Source organism: Melanostigma gelatinosum, assembly GCF_949748355.1.
Source record: "Melanostigma gelatinosum genome assembly, chromosome: 11".
NCBI classification, from domain to species: domain Eukaryota; kingdom Metazoa; phylum Chordata; class Actinopteri; order Perciformes; family Zoarcidae; genus Melanostigma; species Melanostigma gelatinosum.
Window position 1 is genome coordinate 24,155,706 of NC_136644.1, and position 18,645 is coordinate 24,174,350.

General features: G+C 43.2%; 2 protein-coding genes and 1 pseudogene across 3 annotated transcripts in view; 1 reads left to right on the forward strand and 2 right to left on the reverse strand.

Annotated features, from left to right (window-relative positions):
• Nucleotides 1-17,006, forward strand: part of ppp3r1b (protein phosphatase 3 (formerly 2B), regulatory s1ubunit B, alpha isoform, b) — a 35,304-nt gene extending 18,298 nt beyond the window's left edge. The window contains exons 3-6 of the mRNA XM_079278397.1: nt 12,188-12,364; nt 13,365-13,424; nt 13,806-13,990; nt 14,560-17,006. Of these exons, the coding sequence (XP_079134523.1) occupies nt 12,188-12,364; nt 13,365-13,424; nt 13,806-13,990; nt 14,560-14,607 (470 nt within the window). The 3' untranslated portion in view covers nt 14,608-17,006. The remainder of the gene's footprint in view (nt 1-12,187; nt 12,365-13,364; nt 13,425-13,805; nt 13,991-14,559) is intronic.
• On the reverse strand, nt 1,985-4,888 carry LOC306784405 (E3 ubiquitin-protein ligase TRIM21-like). The gene is made up of 3 exons (XM_079278382.1): nt 4,776-4,888; nt 2,483-4,122; nt 1,985-2,341 (listed from the first exon to the last, which is right to left on the reverse strand). Exons 2-3 carry the CDS (start codon nt 4,118-4,120, stop codon nt 2,222-2,224), a joined length of 1,758 nt encoding a protein of 585 aa, XP_079134508.1. The 5' UTR covers nt 4,121-4,122; nt 4,776-4,888; the 3' UTR covers nt 1,985-2,221.
• LOC306784525 (E3 ubiquitin-protein ligase TRIM21-like) lies at nt 6,824-10,918 on the reverse strand (annotated as a pseudogene). The gene is made up of 3 exons: nt 10,832-10,918; nt 8,817-10,465; nt 6,824-6,873 (listed from the first exon to the last, which is right to left on the reverse strand). The product of its transcript is annotated as an E3 ubiquitin-protein ligase TRIM21-like (transcript).
• Nucleotides 17,007-18,645: the final 1,639 nt, after the last annotated feature.

Genomic DNA, 18,645 nt, shown 5'->3' on the forward strand with positions numbered 1-18,645 from the left:
CATTCCACCACTGAGGGGCCAGGACAGAAACAAGCGGTGACCGGGTCGATCGGCCACATGGACCTCTGAGCGACGGGGCAACCAGTCGCCTGGAGGCAGCAGAGCGAAGTGGTCGGGCGGGGGTGTAGGGCTTGACCATGGCCTGGAGATAGGAAGGAGCTGTTCCTTTCACTGCCCTGTAGGCTAGCACCAGAGTCTTAAACTGGATGCGAGCTCTTACAGGGAGCCAGTGTAGAGAACAGAGCAGGGAAGTTGTGTGGGAGAACTTGGGGCGATTGAACACCAGACGAGCTGCAGCTTTCTGGACAAGCTCCAGAGGTCTGATGGACGACGCCGGGGCTCCGGCAAGTAGTGAGTTGCAGTAGTCCAGGCGGGAGTTGACAAGAGCCTGGATGAGGACCTGCGGCGTCTCGTCTGTGAGGAAGGGGTGAATCCTCCGGATGTTGTAGAGCAGGAATCTGCAGGAGTGTGTAACCAATGCAATGTTTGCTGAGAACGACAGTTGGTCATCCAGGGTCACACCCAGATTCCTCGCAGTCCGAGTTGGCGTCACCACTGTTTCATCAATGGTGATGGACAGGTCTCGGTGCCGGCAACCCTTCCCCGGGAGGAACAGTAGCTCAGTTTTGTCCAGGTTGAGCTTCAGGTGGTGTGTCGCCATCCACTTCGAGATGTCAGCCAAGCACACAGCGGTGCGTGCCTCCACTTGAGTGTCACCGGGGGGAAATGACAAGACCAGCTCGGTGTCATCGGCATAACAATGGTAAGAGAAGTCATGCGAGCCAATCACAGAACCCAGAGATGTTGTGTCGAGCGAGAAGAGAAGGAGGCCCAGGACTGAACCTTGTGGAACTCCGTGGTCAGCATGCGTGGTTCCGACACAGTCCCCCTCCATGTCACCTGGTAGGATCGACCAGTCGGTGACTCCATGCTTTGTGTGATGGGCCATCTTGTGGTCGCTCTGTGTCATAACACCAGGAAGCTGTTGTTGCTCTGCTGCAACAGCTAAGATGACCATGAACTCAGCACTGAGTGTGTTATGGTGGATAACACCAGCACCATTTTCACAGTGACATTTACTAACTATTTAAATTGGGCTTGAAATGGCTCAGACTAAAGCATGAGTAGAAAATCGTACATTTATATTCAGTTTGTTCTGTAATCTGTCTTAACTTTAACTCGATTATCTTCTTGTATAGTTTATTATAGATGTTTATTAAGAAGCCCTTGGTCGACGGTAGATGTTGGCCTCCCGGTGAGTCGGCCGTACAGCTCTGGTGTTTCTCAGCACCGTGGCTGAGCAACATGTCGCAGGTGTTGTGTTTCCCAGCCACTACATTAAAGAGAGAAGGCACTGCTGCTCTGGCTGTCGCTCTACAGCTCACAGATGGTGAGACATCTGCATCTATAGAAACAGATTTATGTGTTTTTAAAGATTCATTTCTGACCTTGTCTGACAGCGTAAGATCGCAAACAAGAGTATTTCCCCAAATAATGGACTGTGCTTTGATACGTTCTATAGGTTTGTTGCTCATCATAGAAGTCATCCAATGTCAAATTCTGGAGGCCAGACTGATTTATGATATACTTGAACTTGAAAGTAGAAGGCTTGTTGTTTGACCAGAATAATGGAGATTCATGTTTTTTGCTGTATTTGGGCAGCCTGTATTTCGTAGTTTTCATTGTTGGTGGATTGATTCACAGCAAACACAAAGTATACGTCATGAAATATCTCTTCTGTTCGGTGTTTGGTGCTCAACTCACTGCTTACTCGAGGTTTGTGTTAAACTTTTAGTTCATTCCACAGTTTTTATTTAAGATCACATATTTACAGATTTCTTTGACTCATAATTCATCTTACTGGTATTCACAAAACAAATAACATTTGGCCAAAGTGACCCGTAATGAACCAAAACAGCTTTTAATAGAACATTCTGCATCTATTCGACTGATTAGATTTGTCCTTTCACTTATTATGATGCAACAATGACACACTTTACTCTGTAGACACTATAGGCATGCAACAGGCCTGACACTTACATGGAGCTTTATGACAAAGCAATATTCAGCAGCAATGTGTTTTCTGTGGCTACACATCACATGTTTTTGGGATGTTTGGGCGGCGCAGTGGTGCAGAAGACACGGTTACATCACAGCGGGATAATTCTGGGTTAGAAATGGCTGGCCAGCTCGGTCCCTTCTGTGTCCGGTTTGCGTCCTCTCATTGTGTCAGCTTCATTCTTACCCGATTCTTCCGGCTTGACCCCAAGCGCCTGTAACGAACTGGCAACCTGTCCGTGGTGTCCCCCTCCTTTCGGATCATCTCCAGCCCCCAGCAACCCTGTAAAATAAAAACAAATATGGGTTTAAATAGATATTATTCTCCACATAACATGCGTGTCATGATACAGGCTTGAAGAGATGAATGCATCGAATGAATGTGTTGTAGATGTAACAGAGAAACATAATAAGAAAGTCTTACTCTGACAGGAGAGATGATCAGAGGTGCAGCGTTTTTACCACCATCATTACAATCAGGACTGAAGTATGGGAAGAGTTTCTCAGTGAAGGAACAGCCAGTGAAGGAGTAGATAAGAGCTGCAGCATCTACGTCATAGAAGGAGACCAGACCCTCCTCATAATCCACAAACACCCCCACCTTCTGAGGCCGAGACTTCAGAGAGAGACTGACTGACAACGGTGCATCAAGAGCTTCATACTCATTTCCATTTGTCAACCCTATGGTCCAGTAACCATCCTCAGGACTCATTGTGATGTTTCCCTTCCTGTTGATCGACTCTCTGGCCACTCCTAAATCCCACTCAGTCTTTCCTTTTACTTGAACCTCAAAGTAAAATCTGCCAGAAGAGAAACTCTGCTTTGCTAAAACACAGTTACAATAAGAAAATCTCTCTGGGTTGTCTGGGAGATTCTTCTTCACGTCACCATGTTTCACTTGCTTCCCATCATCAGACAAGATGAGTTCAGGATTTGCTGTATCAGGATCAAGAGTCACATCCACTGCAAACTTCTGGATCCTCTTCAGCTCAGCTTCAGTAAGCAGCTTCTTTATCTCTTTACTGAGCGTCTCCTCCAGCTGAACCACAGCTCTCCTCACAGTCCCCTCATATGATGCTGGAGGAACACAGACCTTTGACCAGTCCTTGGTGGGTGGCGGATGGTGGATGTTTGAGGACTGAACACTCTGGAGAAGATGGAGGTGGTCTTCAGAGAGTGAGAGCTGAACCACCTCAGTGCTTCTCTTCATCAGCTCAGAGATTTCCTGTTCCAGCTCTTTGATGAAAGCTTCTGCCTGGTTTTCTCTTCTTCTCTGCGTCTCTTTGATCGTGTCGATGAGCTCATTCAATCTTCTCTCAACAGACTCCATCAGATCAGTGAAGACCTGAACACCTTCTGCTATCGCTCTGTCTGCATCTTCCTCACTGAGGTCGACTGAGTGTTTGATCTCCTGAATCTTCAGTTGTCTCTTCTGGATCATCTGCTGAATTTCAGCATCTGTCTTCTCCAGCTCGACCTTCTTTCCTTCATATTCTTCTTTCAGAGGAACAACATCATGCGTCTTGTGGTCTAAAACAGTGCAGAGCATGCAGACAAATGTCTGGTCGGTCTTACAGAACAGCTCCAGAGGTTTATCATGCTTCGTACACATCCTGTCTTCCAGGTTCTCCACAGGGTCGATCAGCTGATGTCTTTTCAGGCGTGAAGCTGTCAGATGAGGCTCCAGGTGAGTCTCACAGTAGGAGGCCAGACACACCAGGCAGGACTTCAGGGCCTTCAGTTTGGTTCCAGTGCAGACGTCACAGGGAACTTCTCCTGGTTTGGACTCTTGTTGCTCTGAGCTGCTGGTTTTCTGTTGAGCTGACTGTCTGAACTGAACAACCATCTCAGAGATGAAGGTGTTGATGTGCAGCTCAGGTCTTGTCTTGAAAACCTTTTTACACATTGGACACATGTGCTGATCACTAGTATTCCAGTGTTCATTAATGCAGTTTTTGCAGAAGTTGTGTCCACATGGTATGGTGACTGGATCAGTGAACACATCCAGACAGATGGAGCACAGGAACTGATCTTCAGATGACAGATAGTTTGCAGCAGCCATATCTACACATAGTGTGGAAGAAAAGAAACGCATTTAGTTTTAAACATTTGTTTGAACAGAAACCAGTGTGATTACCGTTCTTATAAGTATAACACAAGATATTGGAAATGTTGTGTCATCATATATAATGTGTTTGGACCGAGCCGTGAAAAACAGAGATCATTCAAATCGTGTTTATGAGATCGCTGCTCTTGCAAAACAGCCCAGAATATCTCCACTTCATGTTGTGTAGACGGCATTTTGTTAAATTCTAGCAGTTTACCTGATGACAAATGCGTCACATTTCAAAGCTGCTTCACATTAAAAGCCTCCCACTGGTTCTCTGGTGGAAGGCTTTTAATGTGAAAGAGCTCGAGGAAACAGATGAAGCAGAATGTAGGAAGCGATCAGTGAACAGTAATAACGGCAGGAAAGTAGCAGTGAGACTAAAGTTAAAACCACTGAGATTCAGCTACAAGTTGCTAAAGTCCTGAGACTGTTCAAAGCTGTTACAGTGAGTTACTGTATAGTGGGACTGTGGACAAACACACAGAGTTATATTGTGAACTATTGATCAAGTATGAAGTGAAAAGAGTGGAACTTCCTGCCTGAGTAAAGTTCCAGTTTTGTGTTAATCCTGGTTGTTGAAAGTGTAAATATGATCAGCTGTACTCACCAGTGTTTGGAAGAGACTCTGCTGTGTTGTTGAGAAAGACCTGATGAAGTCACTTTGACTTTTCTTTGAGAGAAACACAGAGACTTGTCTTTACTGCAGTGTGTCTGCCACTCTGACAAACTCAACTTTCGTTTCTGGAGTGTGACGTTGAACCGCTTCCCGTCAGTGTAGCTCCACCTCTTAACTGGTGAGGTTTTGTCTTTTCCATGTTTAGACATGATTTGAATAACATATAAGGGTGTTACTGTGAGGAATTTCAGTTTAAAGCGCTCCTAGTGCTGGATATTATGTGTCACAGTGCGTTTACTTGTAGGAGTTTTAACCAAGGAGTGTGGTTGAGTGTCTGTGTGCGGGGGTTGAGGAATGTGTTGGAAGAGGGGGGGTTGGAAGAGAGTGGCTGGGTGAGGCGTCTGATCAGAACAACAGGACAAGGGCCAAGGAGGGGCTTATTGGATTCCAGCCAATCACTGAGCTGATCAATGTGCTGATCGAATGTGTAATATGAGACATTTCAGAGACTTTGGAGGGACAAAGAAACTGTATAATCGGACCTCCTCCGTGCCATGGGGCAGATACACCAGTCTGTCGTGTGGTGCGGATTGGGCCTCTATTTCATGAAATATATATGTTTGTTTTGTAATTCATTGTGTGATTCAGTTTGTAACCGTTTTAGCGTCTGTTAATTATGAAATACTTTTGATTTAAACTTCAACCAGCTGATTCGGCCGTATCTTGCTGACGGATCAGGAGCAAAGAGGGGGGGGGGGCTTTTTCCTTTGCCTTTTGTTTGATAAATATTGAACATTACATTACCTGGCTTAACATGAGGTGAAGGTGGTACTGTACCTAAATCATTTTTATATTTGTTTTTTTGAGGTGAAGCACTGAGCTGTGTAGGTAACTAGTGATGAATACTCTGTACTATAAGCAGCCCAAACTGGACTGTTGTTAAAAGGTACATTGGAAAACAACCCTAAAAATGCCAAGCATATTAAGTATATATGGTCATTGTTGGACTATTTAATGCACCACCATTTACAATTACTTCATTTGTTCTTGGTCAACATGAGCGGTCATCCTGTACATGTGCGTCAGTGTTCTCACATATCAGTGTTTGGTGAAGGACACAGTGACTCCATGCTTTGTGTGGTGGGCCATCTAGTGGTCGCTCTGTGTCATAACACCAGGAAGCTGTTGTTGCTCTGCTGCAACAGCTAAAATGACCATGAACTCAGCACTGAGTGTGTTATGGTGGATAACACCAGCACCATTTTTACAATGACATTTACTAACTATTTGAATTGGGCTTGAAATGGCTCAGACTAAAGCATGAGTAGAAAATCGTACATTTATATTACATTACATTGCAGTCATTTAGAAAACGCTTTTATCCAAAGCGACTTACAATAAGTGTGTTCAACATAGGTATGCAACTACTGGTCACCAGAAGTCATAAGTGCATCTCCTTTTTTAAACGAGCATCTAAGAGCATAACCCAGAGCAAAAGTACAGAAACTGACTAATCCGAATACAATAAGTGCTAAGTGGAAGGCTCAGTGTAGTCCTTCTTGAAGAGGTGAGTTCTCAGCCTGATGAAAGATGGGCAGCGACTCTGCTGTCCTGACGTCAGTGGGGAGTTCATTCCATCACTGAGGGGCCAGGACAGAAACAAGCGGTGACCGGGTCGATCGGCCACAGGGACCTCTGAGCGACGGGGCAACCAGTCGCCCGGAGGCAGCAGAGCGAAGTCATTGGGCAGGGGTGTAGGGCTTGACCATGGCCTGGAGATAGGAAGGAGCTGTTCCTTTCACTGCCCTGTAGGCTAGCACCAGAGTCTTAAACTGGATGCGAGCTCTTACAGGGAGCCAGTGTAGAGAACGGAGCAGGGAAGTTGTGTGGGAGAACTTGGGGCGATTGAACACCAGACGAGCTGCAGCTTTCTGGACAAGCTCCAGAGGTCTGATGGACGACGCCGGGGCTCCGGCAAGTAGTGAGTTGCAGTAGTCCAGGCGGGAGTTGACAAGAGCCTGGATGAGGACCTGCGGCGTCTAGTCTGTGAGGAAGGGGCGAATCCTCCGGATGTTGTAGAACAGGAACACTGGGGGGAAATGACAAGACCAGCTGGGTGTCATCGGCATAACAATGGTAAGAGAAGTCATGCTAGCGAATAACAGAACCCATAGATGTTGTGTAGAGCGAGAAGAGAAGGAGGCCCAGGACTGAACCTTGTGGAACTCCGTGGTCAGCATGCGTGGTTCCGACACGGCCCCCCTCCATGTCACCTGGTAGGATCGACCTGTCGGGTAGGATGTAAACGGGGAGAGTGTAGAGCCTGAGACGCCCATCCCCTCGAGGGTGGAGAGGAGGATCTGGTGGTTCACCGTGTCAGACAGGTCCAGGAGAATCAGGACAGAGGAGAGAGAGTTCACTCCCGCGGCGTGAAGCGACTCTGTCACCGCAAGGAGGGCTGTCTCTGTCGAGTGACCAACCTTGAACCCGGACTGGTGGGGGTCCAAGAGGCTGTTCTGGTGGAGATAGGAAGACAGTTGGTTAAAGACAGCACGTTCAAGTGTTTTGGATAGAAAGGGTAGAAGAGAAACCGGTCTGAAGTTCTTGACATCAGAGGGGTCAAGTGATGGTTCCTTCAGAAGGGGGGGTGACTCTGGCAGTCTTGAAAGCCGTGGGAAATAATAATTGTATTCTGTTTGTACTGTGTTATCTGTCTTAACTTTAACTCGATTATCTTCTTGTATAGTTTATTATAGATGTTTATTAAGAAGCCCTTGGTCGACGGTACGATCTTGGCCTCCCGGTGAGTCGGCCGTACAGCTCTGGTGTTTCTCAGCACCGCGGCTGAGCAACATGTCGCAGGTGTTGTGTTTCCCAGCCACTACAGTAAAGAGAGAAGGCACTGCTGCCATGACTGGCTGTCGCTCTACAGCTCACAGATGGTGTGACATCTGTAGCTATAGAAACAGATTCATGTGTTTTTAAAGATTCATTTCTGACCTTGTCTGACAGCGCAAGATCGCAAACCAGAGTATTCCCCCAAATAATGGACTGTGCTTTGATACGTTCTCTAGGTTTGTTGCTCATCATAGAAGTCATCCAGAGTCAAACTCTGGAGGCCAGACTGATTTTTGTGATATACTTGAATTTGAAAGTAGAAGGCTTGTTGTTTGACTCGAATAATGGTGATTCATGTTTTTTGCTGTATTTGAGCATTCTGTATTTAGTAGTTTTCATTGTTGGTCGATTGATTCACAGCAAACGCAAAGTATACGTCATGAAATATCTCTTCTGTTCGGTGTTTGGTGCTCAACTCACTACTTACTCAGGCTTTGTGTTAAACTTTTAGTTTATTCCACAGTTTTTATTTAAGATCACATATTTACAGATTTCTTTGACTCATAATTCATTTTACTCGTATTCACAAAACAAATAACATTTGGCCAAAGTGACCCGCAATGAACCAAAACAGCTTTTCACACAAAATTGGAAATTCTGAATCTATTCTACTGATTAAATTTGTCCTTTCACTTATTATGATATGACAATGACACACACTTTACTCTGTAGACACTATAGGCATGCAACAGGCCTGACACTTACATGGAGCTTCATGACAAAGTGATATTCAGCAGCAATGTGTTTTCTGTGGCTACACATCACATGTTTCTGGGATGTTTGATGTTTGGGCGGAGTAGTGGTGCAGTAGACACTGTTACATCACAGCGGGATAATTCTGGGTTAGAAATGGCTGGCCAGCTCGGTCCCTTCTGTGTCCGGTTTGCGTCCTCTCCTTGTGTCAGCTTCATTCTGATCCGATTCTTCCGGCTTGACCCCAAATGCCTAACGAACTGGCGACCTGTGGTGTCCCCCGCCTCTCGGATTATCTCCAGCCCCCAGCGACCCTGTAAAAGAAAATATATATATATATATATATATAGATATTATTATTCGCCACATAATGTGTGTCATGAAACAGGCTTGAAGAGATGAATGCATCTAATGAATGTGTTGTAGATGTAACAGAGAAACATAATAAAGTCTTACTCTGACAGGAGAGATGATCAGAGGTGCAGCGTTTTTACCACCATCATTACAATCAGGACTAAAGTATGGGAAGAGTTTCTCAGTGAAGGAACGGCCAGTGAAGGAGTAGATGAGAGCTGCAGCATCTACGTCATAGAAGGAGACCAGACCCTCCTCATAATCCACAAACACCCCCACCTTCTGAGGCCGGGACTTCAGAGAGAGACTGACTGACAACGGTGCATCAAGAGCTTCATACTCATTTCCACTTGTCAACCCTATGGTCCAGTAACCATCCTCAGGACTCATTGTGATGTTTCCCTTCCTGTTGATCGACTCTCTGGCCACTCCTAAATCCCACTCAGTCTTTCCTTTTACTTGAACCTCAAAGTAAAATCTGCCAGAAGAGAAACTCTGCTTTCCTAAAACACAGTTACAATCAGAAAATCTCTCTGGGTTGTCTGGGAGATTCTTCTTCACGTCACCATGTTTCACTTGTTTCCCATCATCAGACAAGATGAGTTGAGGATGAGCTGTATCAGGATCAAGAGTCACATCCACTGCAAACTTCTGGATCCTCTTCAGCTCAGCTTCAAGCAGCTTCTTTATCTCTTTACTGAGCGTCTCCTCCAGCTGAACCACAGCTCTCCTCACAGTCCCCTCATATGATGGCGGAACACTGACCGTTGTCCAGTCCTTGGTGGGTGGTGGATGGTGGATGTTTGAGGACTGAACACTCTGGAGAAGATGGACGTGGTCTTCAGAGAGTGAGAGCTGAACCACCTCAGTGCTTCTCTTCTTCAGCTCAGAGATTTCCTGTTCCAGCTCTTTGATGAAAGCTTCGGCCTGTTTCTCTGTTGTGTTGTGCTTCTCTTTGATCGTGTCGATGAGATTGGCCTGGCCTCTCTCAACATACTCCTTCAGATCAGTGAAGACCTGAACACCTTCTGCTATCTCTCTGTCTGCATCTTCCTCACTGAGGTCGACTGAGTGTTTGATCTCCTGAATCTTCACTCGTCTCTTCTGGATCATCTGCTGAATTTCAGCCTCAGTCTTCTTCAGCTCCACCTTCTTTCCTTCATATTCTTCTTTCAGAGGAACAACATCGTGCATCTTATGATCTAAAACAGTGCAGAGCGTGCAGACACATGTCTGGTCGGTCTTACAGAACAGCTCCAGAGGTTTATCGTGCTTCGTACACATCCTGTCTTCCAGGTTCTCCACAGGGTCGATCAGCTGATGTCTTTTCAGGCCTGACATTGTCAGATGAGGCTCCAGGTGAGTCTCACAGTAGGAGGCCAGACACACCAGGCAGGACTTCAGGGCCTTCAGTTTGGTTCCAGTGCAGACGTCACAGGGAACTTCTCCTGGTTTGGACTCTTGTTGCTCTGAGCTGCTGGTTTTCTGTTGAGCTGACTGTCTGAACTGAACAACCATCTCAGAGAACAAAGTGTTGACGTGCAGCTCAGGTCTTGTCTTGAAAACCTTTTTACACATTGGACACATGTGCTGATCACTTGTACTCCAGTTTTCATTAATGCAGTTTTTGCAGAAGTTGTGTCCACATGATGTGGTGACTGGATCAGTGAACACATCCAGACAGATGGAGCACAGGAACTGATCTTCAGATGACAGATAGTTTGCAGCAGCCATATCTACACATAGAGGAAGAAAAGAAACACATTAAGTTTTAAATATTCGTTTGAACAGAAACCAGTGTGATTACTGTTCTTATAAGTATAACACAAGCGATCAGTGAACAGTAATAACAGCAGGAAAGCAGCAGTGAGACTAAAGTTCAAACCACAGAGATTCAGCTACAAGTTGCTAAAGTCCTGAGACTGTTCAAAGCTGTTACAGTGAGTTACTGTATAGTGGGACTGTGGACAAACACACAGAGTTATATTGTGAACAATTGATCAAGTATGAAGTGAAAAGAGTGGAACTTCCTGCCTGAGTAAAGTTCCAGTTTTGTGTTGATCCTGGTTGTTGAAAGTGTAAATATGATCAGCTGTACTCACCAGTGTTTGGAAGAGACTCTGCTGTGTTGTTGAGAAAGACCTGATGAAGTCACTTTGACTTTTCTTTGAGAGAAACACAGAGACTTGTCTTTACTGCACTGTGTCTGCCACTCTGACAAACTTATCTTTAGTTTCTGGAGTGTGACGTTGACGCTCTTCTCTTCAGTGTAGCTCCACCTCTTACCTGGTGAGGTTTTGTTTCCTCCCTCTGGTTTACATAGAAATTGTCGGGGAAAACAAAACTAATGTGGACCGAAGGTGGTGCTTTAACTAACAGGTGGGTGGAGTAAAGCTTGTGAAAAGGTGTTGCTTACCTTAGTTATGTGTATTGAAGCTTTGAGAGGCCTCAGCTTTACTTTAACCAGAAGAGTTCAGTTTATTGAACACAAAGAAGGGGACGCCACACATTTCTGCAAAAATGTCAATAACACAATAAAGTCCAAGTCTGGTTTCCTCAAATGAACTGTCGGCCTCTACATGGAATATGTAACATTGGTCAGTTAATATTGTAGTCTGCATCGCTCATTGATTTTAAAAAGCTGTTTTTCCATTGGAGGGACGCTCACCGCCAGTGAAACCCGCAGATACATATTCACTGAATCATGGCTGACACAAATATTGTGGATATGACAGGACATTAAGTTGTTTAGCTTCTGGATGCATTCGTGCTTTATTTAAAGTGTGACTGAATATCCATTTATTTGTCCACAGCTGGCATTAATGAACATTCAGTCAAACTGTTTCTTCTTCATGCACCACTGTGTCATGCTCTGTGCTCATCATTCCTTTATGTTGTGATCCCCCTAGTGGTCGATCTGTGTCGTTACACCAGTTAGTGATCTACATGGAGGCCTGTAGTCCAGCTGCAGGGTAGCAGGGAGTCATGTAGAAGTGGTCAGACGTGAGAACGGCTGTCTGCTCTCAAGGAATCCTCGACATTACTCAACATTGTTTGATTATTTTAAAGGACAGGGTACATGATCTCCATGAACCTCCGGGGTACCAACACAATGAGCCCCCCCCCCCCCCCCCCCCCACCGCTGTGGTCATCAGCAGAGTGATTCGTGTTGAAAGAGGTGTCACATGACCCGGTGTTAGGGCTTAGAGCGCGGCACCAGGAGGTCCGGTGGCACAAGGCTCAACCTAACTGGTGCAGCGAGAGAGCATTAGCTCTGAGCAACTATGGCCAGTAGGACCACGAACCCAGGTGAGTGTGAGCCGCGTTGTGTTGGAGGAATGGTTTCTACGTGCAGCACAGAGAGGAGATACGGGGGGATGACGGGGGTCCAGATAATCTCACGTTATGTGGAAACTTTCTCTCTTATCAGTCTGTGTCTCTTCTCTGTTTCATTTCAGTTGATGCGGATGAGATTAAGAGGCTAGGAAAGCGATTTAAGAAACTGGACCTAGACAACTCCGGGTCCCTGAGTGTGGAGGAGTTCATGTCCTTACCTGAGCTCCAACAGAATCCCCTCGTGCAGCGAGTTATCGACATATTCGACACCGACGGAAACGGGGAAGTCGACTTTAAAGGTGATTTTAAATTGTTTTCCCTCCTCACTCTGACATGTTTTATTGCTGACGTCAAGTCCTAAGGATGGGCTATGATGGTCTGCTGCCCCTTTCATCTGTTTTCATGATTAAATACTAATATTCAAATCCACAAAGAGCCAGAACGACAAGTCTGACATTTTGTGCCTAAATGGGAGCAGTTATAACAACTATAACAGCATTATTATACATTTTACTTTTATAAAACATTAATAAAAACTATAAAAGTCTCTTTAGACAAAAGCATCCGCTAAATAAATGTAATGTCATATAAAAATCCAATATTTCCATAAATGATTCCTGTTCATTCATTTGCAACATTGCTCACAAAGTTCTAATAAAGACAGAGACATAAATGTAGTGGACGGAGTAAAAAGTACAATATTTCCCTCTGAAATGTACACTGAACAAAATGTAACCTTTTTGTTTTCGCTCCAAATAAGTTGCCCAAGGCACACCTGTGTAATAGTCATCTTGATGCCACACCTGTCGGGTGGATTGATTATGTTTGTGACCTAAATTTGAGAGAAGAAAGACTTTGAGAATAAGAGTTGTTGATAGAAAGTAGAACAAAAGGGAAATACTCTTGTACAAGTACCTCAAATGTGTACTTTAGTACATGACAGGAGTACTTGTAGTGTCTGAACGTCAGCCTCGGCGTTCTAATTTCTTCTGTACTTTTCCCAACATATGATCAGATTTGTTTACAATTTAAATCTAACATTTAAAAGAAAACGTACGTTTAACTCTCACGGTCTTAAGACGTTTGTGTTAAAATCAGTTTCTTTCTTCATCTGAAGATTTACAATAATTAAAAAGATATGCTCCATAGCAAGTAAAACTCTTTCATTGGTCAGCGGGCCGTCTTGAGATTTATTTGCATCACAGCCCCATCATGGCGTGTTTGGCTTTTGCTATAAATCATATTTATTATCTTAACTGCAGTTTTTAACTGATGTCGTTGTTTTCTGTCCTTCGGCAGAGTTCATCGAAGGCGTCTCCCAGTTCAGCGTCAAAGGGGACAAGGAGCAGAAGTTGCGTTGTAAGTGTCCGACATTCATCCGTTTTCATCGCATCTCTTATCATTAATAAACTCAGTTATGTTCTCGAGAAACCTCCGCCACAGAAGCTTGATTTGCTCCAGTCAGATGTCTGAGAGGACTTCTGTGTCTGAATGGTCTTTCATGCTTTTAGTTTGTAGGAAGTCCTCTTTCACAAAGAGTTGTTTTGTATCATGGAGAACTAAACGCTGCACAGAGACAGAGATCCCTCTGAGCAACCGTTGCAACATGTTTCATCACACATGGTTGTATATTTGTGCAGACGGAGGCCAGAAGCACCTTTTCTTTTGACATTATCATGAGATGAACTTCTCTGTTGACGCTGACGTCGTTCCTCCGTGTCTCCTCCTCTCTGACACCAGTTGCCTTCAGGATCTACGACATGGACAAAGACGGCTACATATCCAACGGGGAGCTCTTCCAGGTCCTCAAGATGATGGTGGGAAACAACCTGAAGGACACCCAACTCCAACAGATCGTCGACAAAACCATCATCAACGCAGACAAAGACGGCGACGGCAGGATATCCTTCGAGGAGTTCTGTGCGGTGAGTGTAATGATGAATGTTCGTCTCCTTCACCTCTCCAGAGAGCTTCAGACGGCTAAAATCCACAACTTGACCTACTTTAAAGACGCTCGGAGGAAAGTAAATAATCTGAAGACACTTGCAGTATAAAGAACAACTTGAAGGCCCAGCCACATGCGTTTACAATGACTGTATTCTGTAAGTGCTGCTGGAGTTTTGGCCTCGTGTAAGTGATACGATTAGAGTGCTGACAGCAGAACAGTAAGTGTGCCGAGTAACATGAACTAGAGTTAAAGGAGGCTGGAGACCTGGAGTGACACCTCTCCCATTAAACAGTTATTTGATTCATTGTTGGTGGAAAACAAGCTAAATAATGTCATGTCAAACGATGCCATTTAAATGTTCTTAAAAAAAGTCATCGTACAAAATACATCTTCTACTAAAAGGTAACGTATATCAGAAAAAAGTCATTATGTCATAAATAATGATGTAAAAAAGTCATAGAAATGTCACAACATTTAGTTAAATGACATTTGTTGAGCTATTAGATGATGACGATGATGATGATGACTCCCTCTTGTCTCCTGCAGGTCGTTGGTGGATTAGACATTCACAAAAAGATGGTGGTGGACGTCTGACAACTTTGCTTTTTTCTTCCTCCATTTACTGAAGATCTGCTTGAAGACATCGTCCAACAAAATGCTCAACGAAAGTATTTTCTCTGTGAAAAAATCTCTCCCTCCCTCCCCCCCCTCCTCACCCCCCTCCCTGAGCCTTCTGAAGCCAAACTTTCACCAAGTATTATTGAACAGGAACTCTCTGACTCGACGGACGGCTTTTTTCCCAGCGCAGAGCGACGGTTTCAGTTTGGTGGAGGAAAGCTGGAGTGTGTGTGTGCGTGTGCATGTGTCTTTAAGTGTGTATGTGTTCTGTATGTTTTACTGGTTTTTCAAGGTATGTGGGTTTTTTTATATTTATTTTGGTGTCATTGTTTTCTTTTTTCTTTTTTTGGAGAATCAAAGGAAGTCTATCTCAGAGAAAGTAAAGTTCCGTGGGTGAGTGTCGGTAGCGGTGGTGTTACTTGATTTCAGAACAACACAAACAGCATGAAGTGCCAACGAGAATCTCTCGACATGCAGTTAAATTACAGGTAACAATCCGTCTTTATGTTGGAGATGTCATTGTATTGTGGAATGCATTTATCTGACTGGAGTATTGCGTTATTTACACTGAAAGAACAGCTTCACTTTACACTCGTGTTTGGCTACGTTTAGTCAGAAATACAAGAGGGACGTCAGGCACTACATGTTTCCAAACGACACACTTTGGCTTCATGAGCGTTGATATTCGTTTGTCTTCTTCTTCTTCTTCTTTTTTTCTTCTTCTTCTTCTTTTTCTTTTTCTTCTTCTTTTTCTTCGTGGCACTTTTGTGTTATTAAGCACGACTTAGACGTTGACGCGAACATCGTTTCCAAGTCGGAGAAACCTGTAAGTTCGATAACTCCGACGGGACATGAACGCAGCACACTGCATGAATGTTGAGGAGTAATCTTTAAAACACACACATATATACATATATATATATATATATATATATACACTTTACATACATGTTTGTAGATTTACTGCAGAAATCTTAATACATAAAACTCTCAGCTTTATGGAATAAGAGTTTTGCCAAGAAAAACGGTTTCATATTTTCTGCACATTGAAATAAAATAAGCAAACGTGCATAAATTCAGATATTTCTCATTTAGTATTTACATGTTTGCGTTGATGATAATTAGAAACTGTAAAGCCACTGATTGTTGAATAACACGCAGGACCCCAAAAGGTTGGAAAGAGTCATTTAAGTAACGTAAGTCTGTACAAAAGAAAGAACATATTCTCGTGTTTCAGCGCCTGTGAGATTCAGTAAACATCATCGGCACAGGTTTGGGTTGTCGGCAGAGACACGACTGTAAGTGATGAAAAACCAAACGCAGTGATGTTCTGGAGTAGTGAACTGAATCCGTGTATTTGCAGCTCGTCTGCGTCTTTATACTCCAATAATGGCCGTTGAACCGCTCCACGCTGCTGCGCTCGGTGTTTAGCTGACTAATGGACCGATGCGCTGCAAAAGGACTTTTCTACCTGAAACGACTTGTGATGTGTTTGCATGACGTGTGATCTGATCTCCTCTTCCTCTTCTTCTTCTGCTGCCCGTTGCTCTTTGCATGTAGATCAGATTTTATTAAAAGCTTTTAAAGCTTTCTTAAAGCTCTTTTTTCAAAGCTGGTCTCAAAATTTAATGAAATGAGTGAAATGTCTTGCGAATGCAAATAATCTATTCTGCGCATGCTAGTATACGTGTTACTGGTTTGACCACTTGCATATTTGAATTTTTATACAGTTATACAATAAAATCTACAGTTTTTGGTGCATGTTCAATAGTTAGAAATCATTAAACGATAGATACTTCAATAGAACCTTCACCCTTAAAAAACAACTTAATTTACCTGTAATAGTTTCATAATCTAAACGTGTGGAACGGTGTCGGGGTTGTGTTATTATCAGATGTTTCATGGTTTCATAAGTAATCTTAACATAGTTTGTATTTCATTCATTCAGCATTTCACAGTTTTGGCTCATTTCATGAAATTCAGTGAGACCGTGTTGTGTTTACATATAAATAATGGTGATGAATAAAACATGAACATTTCAAGCACGTTGATGTTGCCAATAAAGGTTTAAACATGGAAAAAAAACTGTAATCTTAAATGTTTTTTAGTCTCCTGCCACTCGCTCTGTTTTAGCGGGAAGAAACCATGTTTTTGTTTTCTTCACTTTCTTTATTATTTTTATTTTGTTTCTTATTAACAGTTTGTATCCTGCTTGTTTAATTTGAGGTCTGCTGAAATGTCTGCTGTTGGTTTAAAGGGATGTTTGTAATGGAGGCAACGTGGATTCAGTCGTAGATTTTCACTCCTGTTTTCATCTTTGCTGCATCGCTGAAACTTCATACATGGAAAAATGAGAAATAAACAGTTTGAAAGTTGTTACAGACGCTGTGAAGTTCTAGTTTCTTCATAAATGTTCCAGGATCTTAACTTTGAAATGTGACTTCCCAACTACGATTCATCATCAAACGTTTACTGAAGAACAATTACAATGTAGCGTTTCATTTCCGGCTTTTTGTGAGGTCAAAACATTGTCAACATGCACTACTTGTTATTACCAGCAGGGGGCAGCGTAGCGCTACATGTTAAACCACATGGGGCAACACGCAAAAAACAGTGTAGACAAACCAACAAATATTGTAACACATTGGCTTACAGTTAACATTTTCACAGGTTAAGTTTTCATCTTACTGTTGTGGAAGAAATATCAACATCTTTCATATTTCATACCGTTTCAAACCCTGATCCTCACAGTAACCTCAGTGTGAACATGAATACACAGAAACCCTGATCCTCACAGTAACCTCAGTGTGAACATGAATATACAGAAACCCTGATCCTCACAGTAACCTCAGTGTGAACATGAATACACAGAAACCCTGATCCTCTCAGTAACCTCAGTGTGAACATGAATACACAGAAACCCTGATCCTCACAGTAACCTCAGTGTGAACATGAATATACAGAAACCCTGATCCTCACAGTAACCTCAGTGTGAACATGAATATACAGAAACCCTGATCCTCACAGTAACCTCAGTGTGAACATGAATATACAGAAACCCTGATCCTCACAGTAACCTCAGTGTGAACATGAATACACAGAAACCCTGATCCTCACAGTAACCTCAGTGTGAACATGAATGAACAGAAACCCTGATCCTCACAGTAACCTCAGTGTGAACATGAATATACAGAAACCCTGATCCTCACAGTAACCTCAGTGTGAACATGAATACACAGAAACCCTGATCCTCACAGTAACCTCAGTGTGAACATGAATGAACAGAAACCCTGATCCTCTCAGTAACCTCAGTGTGAACATGAATGAACAGAAACCCTGATCCTCACAGTAACCTCAGTGTGAACATGAATATACAGAAACCCTGATCCTCACAGTAACCTCAGTGTGAACATGAATGAACAGAAACCCTGATCCTCTCAGTAACCTCAGTGTGAACATGAATGAACAGAAACCCTGATCCTCACAGTAACCTCAGTGTGAACATGAATACACAGAAACCCTGATCCTCACAGTAACCTCAGTGTGAACATGAATGTGTCGTCACGTGTCGGGTTTACAGAAGACAGACGGAGGGACGAGTGAACACCAGCGGCTTCAGTAAATCATTTGTTTGACATCCTTTACTTTTTATGGCATTTTTTAACATTACATTCTATATTGCCTTTTTTTAAATGTATAACATACTACACTATGACTTTTTAATGACATTTCTATGATACTATTGACTATGTTATGACATACCATGCTATGAATTTTTTTTAAAACCTTTCTTTTGACATTCCACACTTTGACTTTTTGATTACTTTTTATGACATAATGTAATATGACTTATTTAAAAAAATGTAACGTAACTTATTACTGTGACTCTGATGACGATGCTTCGACAAAATATACTCGGACATTTTTAAAAACATCTGTATGACTTTCTTTTTTTTTACATACTATACTTTTTATGATGTTTTTTATTTTACATACTCTACTGTGACATGATAT

Coding starts and splice junctions, on each gene's coding strand:
- LOC306784405 (XM_079278382.1), bottom strand. CDS start 4,120: ATGGCTGCTGCAAACTATCTGTCATCTGAAGATCAGTTCCTGTGCTCC. Junction 2,342..2,482: donor TGATCATCTCTCCTGTCAGA/GTAAGACTTTCT, acceptor TTTATTTTACAG/GGTTGCTGGGGGCTGGAGAT.